Genomic DNA, 13,301 nt, shown 5'->3' on the forward strand with positions numbered 1-13,301 from the left:
GGGGCTAGTCCTGATTGGGAAGAGGAGAGAGCCGTGTTCTCTCATTGGCTGCCGACCCCGGCTGTAAATGAAAAAAGCGTGCTGTGTGGGGTTAGTCGTGTCCGTCTGAAGTGACCGACCATTTGACCTGGTGTTCTTCCCAGGGGCAATCTTTGATTACCTAAGAAATGTAGGCAGGCACCTCTACCTGAATGCAGAAGGACACTTTGGAATTATTCCCAGTGAACAGCACAGCTGTAGCCCCTATAAGCGACCTTGCTCCGGAGGGACTCGTGCGCACTCAGACACAAGACTTGGTACCTGCCTTAGCTGTGAGCGTGCTGTAAGGTCATTGACAGTGCATTACATTACAGAGGCAAGGCAACCCTAGGAGGACCGACTGACTGAACCACCAGAACTGCGAGGTACGTACCCCCTTTTATTTTATTTTATTTTATTTTGTCTCTCACCTTCACCGAGTCGGCGTGGCTGGCTCGGAAAGACTAACAGCCAATGCCAGTCCAGGAAGGAACCATCCCAAAGGGGGTCCAGTTGCCGTGCCTTCCTTGCCTCGCCTTGCCTTGCCGTGTGTCAATTCTCCTCTACTCTACTCTAATCTGCTTGCCTTGCTTTGCCCTACATTACTTTGCACTATTTATCACTTACTCACCCCTCGTTCGCCCGCAGAACGGAACAATAGCCCGCCCATATAGATCAGACGTCGTCGACGTGGACGTGGACAGGGTCCCCCGGCAGGCAAAATTCAGAATTGCAGGCCAACGGAAGACCGTCAGCCTCTCTCTCTCTCTCTCTCCCTCCTGCTCCACTCGGTCCCTGCCAGCAACGGCCATCTCAGCAACAAGACTGGAACGGGCCACCAACAACCAAAAATCACTACTTTTTCCATCCGAGATATTTCCCATTGCCAACGACCTGGCCCAAGAGAAACCACCGTCACCATCTTCTCCTCCTCTCTGGCTTTTTCCAGACCCCCTTTTTGTTTGCTCTGGGTATCGCGCACGTCGTCACTGGCCGGGCCCTATTCTGCCACTCACCGGCACCATAGGAGAGAGAGCAGCTCTGGCTTTCTCAGCAGCAGCAGCAGCAGCAGCATCAGCAGCTTAGGCACAAGTACACACACACACACACTCACTCACACCACGCACACCACAACCAACACACACACGCACACACCACGCTGGCACAGACAGGCTTAGTCCGGTCTCTCTCTCTTCTCTCATTCACCTCAGTCAAACCACATCACCACTTGCATCGATTCCGGTTTTGTCCATACCTCACCTCATCCGCCGGTTCTTCTCCCTTCTCTCCCTTTGCTGCCCCAATCCGTCCGCGCCGCCCCAGAGGAATCCTCCTTCGGCCTTATTTTCACCGCTCGCCACTTATTCAGAAGAAGCCTTACGTCTGTTTAACTGAATGACTTCTTTCCCCCGTCCGGCATCTTATTCCGGCACCACCCCATCACCATCAACAAACCCAACATATCCGTCTCCGTAAGCCAGCTCATCCGTCTTATTTATTTTCTTCATCGCCTCATTGCACGACCTCTTCTTCGCATTCAACCGTCATGGACCAGCGCTCTCGTAGCAGCCGTCCGAATCGTCGCAAAACTCTTCCAACCTTCAGCATACAGTCTGATACCAGCGCTGGCGCCGAGTCTACCTCGACCATCATGACGCGCTCACCCCCCGTTGCTGCCTCTCGCACTCCCCAGACCGCGCCGCAAAATCGTCGCAGCGTTAAAGTCATTCCTGTAAACAGCCCCTTCAGCCTTCGCTCCTCCCCCTCCACCACTGCCCCCGGCCCCGGTAAGACGGCCCTGAGGAAGAAGTCTCGCACTGGCTTTGAAGGCGCCGCCGATGAAGACGACGAGGCATACCGCAAGGGCCCGCACACTTTGCGGAAGCGTGCCAAAATCGATTACTCGGCCGCCGACTTTGAGGACGAGCTGCCAGAGATTGCCATCCCCGCTCCTCGTGCCGCCACCCGTAAGAGGCGCGCTGACAGTGAAGTCGCCGACGACGAGTACTCTACTCCCGCTGCTCAGAAGCGTCGTGCGACCTCGCGAGATTTTTCCGCCGCCAGCGCCGCCGCCGCCACTCGCCGCCGGACCCCGGCCCGCAGGAGCATCGTTGAACCGCAGTCCTTCCACTCTCAGCCATCAGACGAGGACATTGTCAAGGATACCATCGAGGTCGTCGGCGACTCTTCCGATCTCGTGAGCTCCGATGACGCCTCGGACCATGATGAGGACGACAACGATCACTCGGGTCGCACTTCAATCCCTGAAAAACATGAACAGCCTTCATCCCCCATCCGCCGTAGAGCCTTGGACGTCCATCAACTCATGTCCCCCGTCGACCAGCATACTGTCAAGCGCGACGACAGGCACTCAGGCCAGGCTCAAGACGTCTCGGGCGCCGCCGCACCTTCTGCTATGCGCTCTAGTCCCATCATGGCACATCCTCGGCCGATCCGCTTCAACCATGTTACCATTATCAACGGTCCTGGCTCACGCCCACAGGCCGAGCAGGTGCCTACACACCGCACTGAATTCTCCCAAAATTTCTCATTCCAGCCCAAGAGAGAAGCCAGCTCTCCTGTGCGTCCGACCGAAAGCCTGCCGCAGAGAACAGCCCTGCCGCAAGCGGTTGAGTCGGCCACTCGGCCAACTGTGGTTTTCGGCTCACAGGAAAACTCGGCTCTCGCCGTCGCCGAGAACCATGAAGCTGCCGTCGCCGCCGCCACCACCAACAGTGGCCATGTAACTGTTGCACGACCTATTGAGGAGGCACCACAGCCTGCCCCTAAGCGAGACACTCATAGAGAAGTCGTCAATGGCCATGTCGAAGCCGACAAGTATGACCTGCCGCCTCATCAGCAGACACAAAGCTTGCAGGTTCCTGCTGCTGCGATACACGGCAATGAAAAGCACGATATCGACGCTGCTGAGTCATTCAGTACCCAGCCTGAAAAATCCTCTCAATCCAAACATGACATGGACGCCTACGCCTCGGAAGAGTCAGACGCAGATACGCAGCATGATGTTGCTGTCCACCCACCAAAAGCCGCGTCTCCGCGGCCCACTTCCATTCCCAAGGCGACGAAAAAACATTATGCATGGTCCCACCTTACACCCTACATCGACGGCGAATATGTCACCCACTCCATTTACCCCGTCGCTGTTGAGGCTTCGGCGCCGGCTTCCAATGCTGACGCAGCCGAGGCCGGCGGTGACGCGGAGAATGCCGACGACGCAGCGTACCAGGCCGACCCAAACGCCGACTACAAGCAGGTTGATGTCGACGCAGACGAGGATGGGAACGCGGACGCGGACGCGGATGGCGAAGGCGATGACGTCGACCGCGACGCTGAGCATGACGAAGATCTTGCGCCCGACAGCCAGGGCCAACCACTGTCCCAAGGTTCTGCCTATAACTCCGCGGCCCCTACTCCTGCCCTTACGCCCCGTCAAGGCTCACCGGTGCTGCCCGCTGCCATCGCCGGTACGAGTACGCCGGCTCCACTCATGCCCAAGCAGCGCTTCCGCAAGCAGTACAAGTTCAAGAAGCTTAGAGATCCCACTGAGTTCGCTGCCTACCTGAAGGACACCAAGGAACTCTCGGATGAGGAGCTCTGGTATCTCCTGGAGAAGGCCAACGAGTGCCTCGTCGCCTATCAAGAGGAGTATAAGAAATGCACCAGAATCGTAGACGATCAAGAGAATGCTCAACGTCGAGCCGCTCAAGACGCCGCCTTCGAAAAGAAGACGGCCGACCTAAACGCCTTTGCCAAGGTAGACTCGTACATTGAAAAGGACTTTGAGGTGCAGGGCTCTCGAGCTACCATCAAAGAGAAGGACGCGGGGATTCTCGATCAACGCTGGCAAGACAGGATCATGGCAAATGCATACGGCTTCGAATACGACCCTCACCCCAACAAGATCGGCAACCAGGACCCCGGTGCGCAGAGAGAGGGTGGTGGTGAGGGAGGTCGACAGCTCCGGAGCCAGCCTCAGGCGAGCGCCAAGGCGGCTGAAGGCGACGGCGTCATTGTCTCGGGCAAAAGAGCCCGCAACCCCCCCAAGTTGTTCGACGGTGTGTTACAGGACGACCACCGTGCAGCAACTCCAGGAAGTAACAAGCCCGGCCCCAGGAGAAGAGGAAGGGCTGCTGCCGCAGACAAGGCCGCCTCGCAAGAGCAGGAGCCGGATGAGCCGGAGCCCCAAGCAACCTCGCCAGCCAGGCCCGGACCGAAGAAGAGGGGGCCGAGGGGCAGGAGGTCTGCCGTGGTGGTGTCTGAGCCCGGTACTCCTGTACCTGAGGAGGACGCTGTCGCGCCACCTCCCGAGCCAGAGCAGTCGCAGCCCCCCAAGCGTAAGCGTGGGCGCCAGCCAAAGTCGGCGGCCGTCGTTGTCGAGGAACCCGAGCCAGAGGAGCCAGAGAAGCCGGCACCGAAGCGTGGTCGCGCGGCGAAGAGACAGAGCAACGGCCATGTTACCAGTACCGCTGAGACGACTGACGAGTCTCGCCCCACCTCGTCGTCCTCCAGCGCCACCATCTCAGACGATGGTTCAACCTACGGGCTGCGCCAGAACAAACGGCATCGGAACTGGAAAGAGGAGACCGTCGCTGACGAAGAGGAACCGGAGCCGGAACCCCAGCCAAAGAAGTCTCGCATCATCCGTATTAACCGGAAACAGAGCGCGCCAGAGCTCGCGCCCAGGAAGACGGCGTCGGAGAAGATCCTCACAGAGCTCCACGACTTCTCGACATCGTCGACTGCGCCCGACTCTCCCCGTTTGACGGTGTCCTTTAAGCTTATAGGAAAAGACCACTGGACCCTCAAACCTGCACCATCCCCGCGTCAAACCTCGACGGACGTCAGCGAGTACAACCTTGCGACACCCCGGCCAGCGCCAGTCTCTGCGCCCGCATCAGCAAAGTCTTCGGCACCACCAAGCCAGGCCGGAGAGGAGAAGGACTACTCCACCATGACCAAGTCGGAGAAGATGTCGGCGTCGATGAAGAGTAAGTTTGCAACGATTCAACTTTGGCCCGACCAGGTGTCGCTAACACCCATCACAGAACGATGGCTCAACGGCAGTATGCAGGGTGCCGTCAACAAGAGAAAGGCAACTCTCGCTGCGAAGAAGCAAGCCGCAGCACTTGCCGAGGCTCAAGCCGCCCAAGCCGCCCAGCAGAAGGCGATGTCATTCCAGCAAATTGGACCCTTCCCCATGGGGCCGAGCAAATAGATGTGGTTTATCCAATACCATATCGTCATATACCATACTATTACCATCATGAGAGACGGCACGTGGGTCTGCCGCGTCGAAATGGCAACAAAGGCCACACGAACCCCGCCAAGGTCGACCAGGCGGTCATGAAAGCCACGAACACCATTACCAGCATTGATGCCTCTACTCCCAGAGCAGGGTTTTGATATTTTGATATTTTGTTTTTTCCCAACAGCTATCTAGTATTGTATACCCATTCGCATGACGACAGTCGCGTCCGAATGGCGTGGACAAGCCGGGTGAAGTAAACACAGACGACCTGCATCTGCCACACTTTAATTGTTTTTCGTCCAAGTACAAGTAGCAACGGAGAGACGACTTTGGGAGACTTTCTCTCATACCATCGGCATCGGGAAGCGAGGGCATCAAATTCCTTTTTTTTTTCTTGATATTTTTTTACCTTGGGATTGGAAACCAAAAAAAGAGCGTACGGATATTGCATTGAACGGACGGAGCGGGCCGCGAAGCCTACTCTTTCCGAATAGGAGGGGAATCACAAGGGCTGTTTGCTTCTTCATCTGATGTTTTTTTTCTCTCTTGCTCATCTTGTGTTTTGTTTCTTTCCACTTTTCTTTGGATCCCTGCCAGCGAAGTCATCTTCGTTGGCGTGTGTTGGCTCGACTCGGGCCCGGTTAGAGGGATCTGCTCTGGTTTTCTTGCGAAAGATCTTGTCGAAACGCATCCAAGGCGTGGGCGGCATTGGACGCGGTCTCGGATGAGGGGAGGGAAGGGGAGGGGGGAACGTGATAGAGTGCATACTTTTGAGGCAATTGATGTTGATGTCGAAAGCAACTTTGATGATGATGATGCAATGCGAAAGCTAAAGCTACGGTATCGTGATATTCCGTACCGTAGGGTATGGATCCGCTATTTTTGTCTGGTACATGGACTAACAGCCTCACACGGCGACGGTATGCCGTCGCCGTCCTCCTCGACGTCGATTTCGCGTCTTTCCTGCGCATCGGGACATCCTCGTTGGCAGACCGTATCCCACGGACTCGGCGAGAGGCGATTGACAGAGAAGACGACGAACGTCCCTAAGCTGCGCTGGCCGGCTTAGCCCCCCCACATATTCTCTCAGTTCCCTCATGCATAAGGCCCCACGCCAGAGCCTGCGCTTCAATGCATTTTTAACCTTGCCGCAGGCGTTGACGTGCCTTGCGGCAATAGTTTATCCGGTTTTTTGGAGGCGAATATTCACTGCCTTTTTTTTTTTCTTTTTTTCTCACCAATACGCAGGCGTCAACAGTTTGCAGTAAAGTATAGGTATACGATTCTCTGGCATCTTGACTGCATCGTTGAACCCCCACGCAGAACTTTCTTTCCTTGCCTACGCGCCTGGTGCACCTGGGGGCAGCCAGTGGGTGGGTCTCACCCTCTCCGCCCGAGTTAAAAACGCAGTGAAAAGAGACAACCGCGAGAAACCCGGGAAACGACAGGTGAAAGCCGATTCGCTCTTTGGGTTTGGTACGTAGGATGCCGGTCGGAGCGAATACTTCATCCTTCGGGCGAAGAAGCCTTGGGAAAGACCCAGCCAGCTCGGCGGGATGGCGTACATAGACGCGTTCTGCCATCGTCGTCGCCATCGCCCTCCCATCCCGCAGGAAGCTCCGCTGCTGCCGGGCGAACGCTGTTAGAAGTCCGTTCCTGCCAAGTACAGTGAACTGTGCTTTAGGAGGATCAGAGTCGTCCGTCGCCGAAAATGCATCTCACGTAGAATTAATCCCAGGCCCGTCGGAAGGCATGCGAGGAAGCGTGACAAGTTGAATACCGACCGAGAGATCTTGACGCCCGTGGCATATTCGGCGGGGATACAGAGCCCGCCCGCGCAGACTCCGGCTTCTTTGGCAAACTTCCGGGCGGGGGTGGGGGGGGCGGGGAGGAGGTGAGTCACCTTCAACCACCTGCAAACTGCTCAAAGGATTGGCTCCGTCTTAAGCATGAACCGCGCCGTAATGTGTCTTTCCCGCGGGCAAGCATACGAGCAACGGACTCCAACTCGCTTCATGAAGCCGGCAACCGACGAGGCGGCTCGGGCCGAGACGAATCCTGACAAGGCTTCGAGGCGGCGACGGCGGCCTCTCGTTGGAGGTAGGCTACACCTCATTCCAAATCTAGTTCATACGGATGACCCAGCGACGCCTTCTCTATTCGTGGCGAAATTCAGGATACTCTCGGCTGTGCAAATTGTCCACTGCAATTTTAACCTCCCCAAAGGCAATGCTACTACATTGGGTCATGCCGTCAGGAGGTGAGCTGCGCCCACTGCTTTCGGAGAATCATCGGGTAGCGAGGCATCATTGGCTCTTTGGGCCCCCCTCCCGAGCAGGGCTCCCGCCTTGACCGGGCGGCACAGTTCCGGAGACCTCCGGCGAGCGGTGCCGAACTCCTCGGGGGCCGCACCAGGCAGGCAGGCCTCACAATGCACAGGACAAATAGGGGAGGGGGGCTTCATCAATCGCCGTAGGACGGCCGGACGGGAATGTGTAACGTGCGCAAAGAATCGGATTTTTGTATCTCCTCTGTATGCGAAATGCCTGGTATGAAATTTCTTTCCCTTTACACGCCACAGCCGAAATGCAGAGCCTGCCAGTTCCAGCGAGGAAACTAAAAAGAAATGAGACCAGGCCAACAACCCTCTTTCTGATTGTTTTATACCCTTCCTCTGCTCGGCCCCTCCGGTCACCGGAGAGGCTTCTCCAAGGGAAGGGTTTTAGGGGGGAGAATGGTGATGATGATGTGTCCCATGGTTTCCGCACCGGTTGACCTAATCCGTAGCCATAACGTCGTCCTTTTCGCCCTTTTGTTTCTTGACTTTGTGAAAGAAAACTCCTTTACATAACGACACCGGAGTTGCTGGCAATACGCTGAGAAAAAGGTGTCAGTAACGGAGGGTCGAGGTTCCTGTCCATCATTCGGGGCAACTTACGGGCCAGAGCTCAGCAGCCTCCTTACCGACGGGGCCGGTAATGGCGGAGCCCTTCATCTCACCCTTGGGGTTGACGATCTGTGGAGCATTCTGGTCAGCAGAGTTCCTTATTTGCTTTCAACGACGACGGCTGGTGACCGGACTGGCGCAGAGGCCGAGGCCCATCCTACTCGGCGCGTCGCATCCTCCAACATCGAAGGGGGGCACTTACGACACCGGCGTTGTCCTCGAAGTAGAGGAAGACACCGTCAAAGCGCTTCCAGGGCTTGGACTGGCGGACGATGACGGCGGGGTGGACCTTCTTGCGGAGCTCGGGCTTTCCCTTCTTGACGGTGGCCATGACCATGTCACCGACACCACCAGCGGGCAGTCTGTTGAGGCGGGCACCGATACCCTTGACGGAGATGATGTAAAGGTTACGGGCACCGGAGTTGTCGCAGCAGTTCATGACGGCACCACTATACACAAGTCAGCCAGGAGTTCCTTTTTTCGCCGTCGCGTCTCCTTGTTCGGGGCGAGGAGACGGTCGGAGGGTTAGGACTTGTTCGTACACGGGGAGACCGAGGGTCATCTTGAGCTTGCCACCAGGGGCACCACGCCTGTGAGAATTTGATCAGCACTTCTGCATCGATTGTCACGGTTGCTCGGTTCCTCTCTTGACGGGCGCGGCGTTTCGTCTCGGCAGTCGGCGGGGGCGTTTGCAGATTTTTTTTCCCCAGACGTCCAAGGGAAAGTCTCGATTTATCGCAGTTGTGTCTGGTCTTTCTCGCAGTCGTTTCCATCTCCAAAATGTCCCAGACCTTCCGATCCCTCTCGTCGAATGTTTTTCCCTCTCTTTCTCTGCGTCGTTCGTGCATCGCGTATCGTTTTTGGAGCGCCCGCCCGCATCGCCGAGTTGCCATCCCACCTCCCACCACCGAGGACAGCCAAGGCGGGGGAAGTAGGGAGTCGCGAAAGTCGCGCCGTCGAGGAGTCGAGCAATTCAGAGCGGCAAGGCAAGTCACTTACGAGATTTTGGCCATTGTGTCGGTTTGGGGGTGTCGGGTTCAACAACGGGGCTGGCTGGAAGGGTTAGATGGCGGACGTGGAATCGTGCAGTAGCAGACCGTGGAACAATTTCACGACTTCAGGTGTGTTTTCGATTTCGTGAGTGGGTCCGCAGGAAAAGCGGCAGAAACCCTACGAATTTTTGGGGAAGGAAGCGAGTAGTTGTTTATCTTATCTCCACGTGACTCGGTGTGTCGTAGCTTACCTAACTGGCATCTTTTCCCCAAGCTCAATGCCAATGTCCAGCGCGTCAACGCACCAGCCACACCGGCAGATGCTGACATGGTTCGCATCCATACACTGCAATTTTAACCACCCTAAAGGCGATGAAGATGGCTGTGGTGTGGTTGGTGCCACCATCGCCATCTTCATCGCCTTGAGGGAGGTTAAAATGCAGTGCATCTTGGTGAGAATAGTGTACCACAGTTGGAATGGATATTTGGAAGCCCGTGTAAATCAAACATTTTCATCCATGATAAAAATGGCACAGTTTTTCCAGACTCCCGTTCGAATCACCCTGGTATCACGCTGTTGTCTCGCTCCATTACGAATGGCATATTCTGATTTGCCATGTATTCCTGCATACTCATTGAAACTCTCCGTCTGCGCTAAATGTTTCTTCAGTACGAAAGGTATTATTCTCTGAAGTGTTTTCCAGATTTCACGTGTCTTATTGCGATGCTAGGAGGCATAATTGATTTTTGTATTTGTCCTTCTGGATGCCCTGCACGTTTGATGATCGCGAATGAAAATATGCTACTGACATGTTATGCATCTCGAATAGAAGTTCCAAACATTTGATTTTTCTTGAAGAAGAAGAGTAATTATATAACGATCTGTTCGGGTCAAATCACTATAAAGTCGTCGGGTTGAAACTTAAGCGTGGCTGAGCTGCCCAAGCAACTCCGCCATGTCAATATCAAAGCCCTCTCTGTAGCCTTACGACTTGCCACATAAACGCCCACAACCAGACACAACTCATATACAGTTTCTACCTCCCTATCTTTCATCTTCCAAACAACACCGCCATTTGGAGAAGGCCCCGATACCCCCCATAAACTTCCATGTAAAAAGCTTACACGCTAACACTCACACACTCGGGAGCCCGATCTACCGCAACACCCGAGCGATACAGCAGGGCACCACACTTCGCGGCGGTTGTGCTCAAAGTGGAGGATAGGCTAGATACCGCTGATGGTTTCACACGGGGAGGGAGCTGGGGTTCTGGAGAAGTAGTGGATAGAGGATGCATGTTATTGTGTTGAAGCAGGTTCAAATGTGATGGGAGATGCGGCTGTCGATGGCCAAGGCCACGACCGCGAGTGAACGATTATGAGGCACGACGTGACTCTAGGGGTCTGGGAGCAGCGAGTCCGATCTAGAGACGCTTGGTGATGCCTGAAGCAGACTCGCCAAGTGAGCTGGAGCCCGAGGAACAAGCAAGGCGATGGTGATTAACGGAGCAAAGACTCTATGCGGCGATGAGACATTACGAGCCGATTAGTGGTGAGTGTTACAAAGTGTCAAGAATTTTCACTTCGCAGGGACCCAAGATTACGAATTCCCGAACTCGTTGAAACTAAGATCACACAATGGGGTTCTTGCTGGCCTGCCGCTTCCTTTCAGACGTGTCGGTTGGAGAGGCATCAGACTACGAAGCGCTGGGGGTGATTGCCTGACAGGCTCTTGACTGGCATCACAACGGTGCACGCAATCATCGGAGCAATAATAGTGCAAATCAAAACGATTACGTCTGTAATGGGATACGGGGGGTATCTTGAAAAGAAGTGAAGCTGTCTGCCTCATGACCTACCGAGGCAGTGTGACCGAGATCACGAGAAGAATAACAAGAGCGAAAAGGCCGAAATCAAAGCCGTGCTAAATGCAAGCCCAGCGGGGGAGCTCAAATGTTGTGAGCCCCCCGAACTTTCCTAGCTGTCACCGCCCCCTCCGTCGCCACTGCTGGGGCCGCTCGACTTGGGTTCGGCATCCTTCGCGTCCGCGTCGGGCCGCACGCTCTGCGGGTTAGAGAAGAGGTCTTTGGGATCCCACGCTGCCTTGACACGCTGCAGCGTCGGCAGGTTGGTGCCCCAGTAACTCTCCTGCGCGTTCTCGAGCGTCGGGTCGACGTATCCCGCGTACGTGCTGAGTTCACTCGGGCTGGCCTTGCGAATGGTTCCGGTGATGCCGGCGATAAACTCCTTGGTCTTGCTGTTCAGCGTCGGAAGGCCGATGCCATAGCCCTGGCAGAACATGATCTTGTCGCGATGGCGGTAGGCTGTGGCGTTCATGGGCACGTCGTTGATGGCGCCTCCCGTCACGTCGAAGATCAGAAACCAGATCAGAGTGCCGCGTTCTACCTCGTCGATGTAATCCATCAGGTTCTCGATAGCGTCGTCGGACAAGAGTTGGTCGCGGGTGAAGGCGAGGCTCTTGGCGGTGAAGGGGGACCGGATATCGCTCAGCCAGAGAGCCGCGTCCTGTGCCTTTTGCGCGACGTCCCCGAGCCAGTCGTTGACGACGACGGAGACCTTCCCCGTAGGGATCTTGTCCGGTATGCCCGTCGCCAGAAACTCGGCTTCGGTGCCGTAAAAAGTAGCTGTGATGGCGACGCCGAGCTCCTGCATGACGAACTCGCTGCTAAAGCGGCGGTCGAGATCCGGGTCGGAGATGAGATCCTGCCACTGCTTGAAGACGGGAGCGAGGTCGCGGTGCTTGGCGAAGGTGATGGAGTACGAGTACTGCACGACATCGCCGGGTTCCGGGTGGGTCCGCATGACGAACTCGGTGATGACGCCGAAGCCGGCGCCAGCCCCCTTGAGAGCGAAGAATAGGTCCGAATTCTGCGTGTCACTGGCGCGCTGGATCTTGCCATCGGCCGTGACAACTTCGACCTCGACGACGTGGTCGAGGCAACTTCCCCACATGCGTGAGCTGGGCCCAAGACCACCCTATTTTGTTTGGTGTTGCGTCAGCATGGCGAGATCAAGGTAGAAGGCATCGTCGCCGGACGCGGAGACTTACAATGGTGGCATGACCGCCGATACCCACGCCGGGACATGTGCCGTGCGCCATGGCACGTTTCCCGTTGTCGTGCAGCTTCTCGGTAACGTCGTGCAGCCTGTGGCCTCCGCCGATGGTTGCCTGCCAAGTGTTTGTGTCCATTGAGAAGTGTTGGAAATTGCCAAGGTCGATGACTAGGGCACCATTGGTGCCACCGAGGCCAAAGTTACTACGCAGGCCAGGTTAGCTGCGGAGCAGGTTAAGGCCAAGCTCGACCGTCACGGCCATGGCATGACGACGTACGCGTAAGAGTGTCCTCCTGACTTTGCCTGCACCTTGACGCTGTTGTCTGCAGCGCATTTGACGAAGCCGGCGACGTCTTCCTTGGTTTCAGGACGGGTGACGGCGATCGGCACGACGGCCAGGTCCAGGTTATACGGCTTCACCCAGTTGATTTGATAGAGGGGGTCGTTCGAATAGCCGACGCAGGAGGAACGGCCATCGCAGACGTTATCGAGGCAGGTCGCCAGCGGGCTGCTGGGCTTCTGTCCCATATCCGTTGCCGCGTATGAAACTTTGGGATAGCAGAGGGACAAGCGCCAACATGTAATGGGCGGCAAAGGGTCTACCAGCAGCTCAGATGTGGAAGAGAGTTGCGGAGGGTCCGTGTTTATACGTGAATGCTCAATGCCAACCGCCTCTGGCAATCTATGGGTGTCCTGGTCCTTCCGGGTTGGATACATAAACATCCCAGGGATGGATTATGGAGGGCCAGGCCCAGATGCTCCCTTCAACCTAAGCGGCTGATCTCGGACCAGGTTAGCGATGGACCGGCCATAGAGGTGTCGTTCCTGCCCAGTCATCCCCTCGTGTGTGGGCGGCTGCTATCAATCCCGCCTATCGCATCACCATCGATACACAAGGAACCGGTTAAGAGGTGGCTGATGCGTGGCGGGCTAGACCACGGAAGGTCGTTCCAGAGTAGCAGCAGCATGGAAGATTGCCACCGTCGGTTTCGTGTGGCGG

General features: G+C 56.1%; 4 protein-coding genes across 4 annotated transcripts; 1 reads left to right on the forward strand and 3 right to left on the reverse strand.

The window, feature by feature from the left end:
• Positions 1 to 1,564: 1,564 nt before the first annotated feature.
• Positions 1,565 to 5,254, forward strand: LY79DRAFT_527966 (uncharacterized protein; the record flags this gene model as incomplete). Its single annotated transcript, XM_060555981.1, has 2 exons — positions 1,565 to 5,027; positions 5,085 to 5,254. The coding sequence occupies 2 exons, from the start codon at positions 1,565 to 1,567 to the stop codon at positions 5,252 to 5,254; spliced, it is 3,633 nt and encodes a 1,210-aa protein (XP_060408039.1).
• A 902-nt stretch (positions 5,255 to 6,156) lies between these two features.
• On the reverse strand, positions 6,157 to 7,177 carry LY79DRAFT_571072 (uncharacterized protein). Its single transcript, XM_060559214.1, has one exon. The coding sequence runs from the start codon at positions 6,880 to 6,882 to the stop codon at positions 6,427 to 6,429; it is 456 nt and encodes a 151-aa protein (XP_060408040.1). The 5' UTR covers positions 6,883 to 7,177; the 3' UTR covers positions 6,157 to 6,426.
• Positions 7,178 to 7,781: 604 nt separating this feature from the next.
• Positions 7,782 to 9,408, reverse strand: LY79DRAFT_571080 (60S ribosomal protein L23). The gene is made up of 5 exons (XM_060559215.1): positions 9,234 to 9,408; positions 8,777 to 8,824; positions 8,437 to 8,683; positions 8,226 to 8,303; positions 7,782 to 8,163 (listed from the first exon to the last, which is right to left on the reverse strand). Exons 1-5 carry the CDS (start codon positions 9,245 to 9,247, stop codon positions 8,131 to 8,133), a joined length of 420 nt encoding a protein of 139 aa, XP_060408041.1. The 5' UTR covers positions 9,248 to 9,408; the 3' UTR covers positions 7,782 to 8,130.
• A 1,795-nt stretch (positions 9,409 to 11,203) lies between these two features.
• On the reverse strand, positions 11,204 to 12,829 carry LY79DRAFT_674394 (FAD binding domain-containing protein; the record flags this gene model as incomplete). Its single annotated transcript, XM_060564293.1, has 3 exons — positions 11,204 to 12,223; positions 12,297 to 12,504; positions 12,579 to 12,829. 3 exons carry the CDS (start codon positions 12,827 to 12,829, stop codon positions 11,204 to 11,206), a joined length of 1,479 nt encoding a protein of 492 aa, XP_060408042.1.
• Positions 12,830 to 13,301: the final 472 nt, after the last annotated feature.

The sequence above is a fragment of the Colletotrichum navitas genome (assembly GCF_030913465.1).
Source record: "Colletotrichum navitas strain CBS 125086 chromosome Unknown LY79scaffold_121, whole genome shotgun sequence".
Taxonomy (NCBI): domain Eukaryota; kingdom Fungi; phylum Ascomycota; class Sordariomycetes; order Glomerellales; family Glomerellaceae; genus Colletotrichum; species Colletotrichum navitas.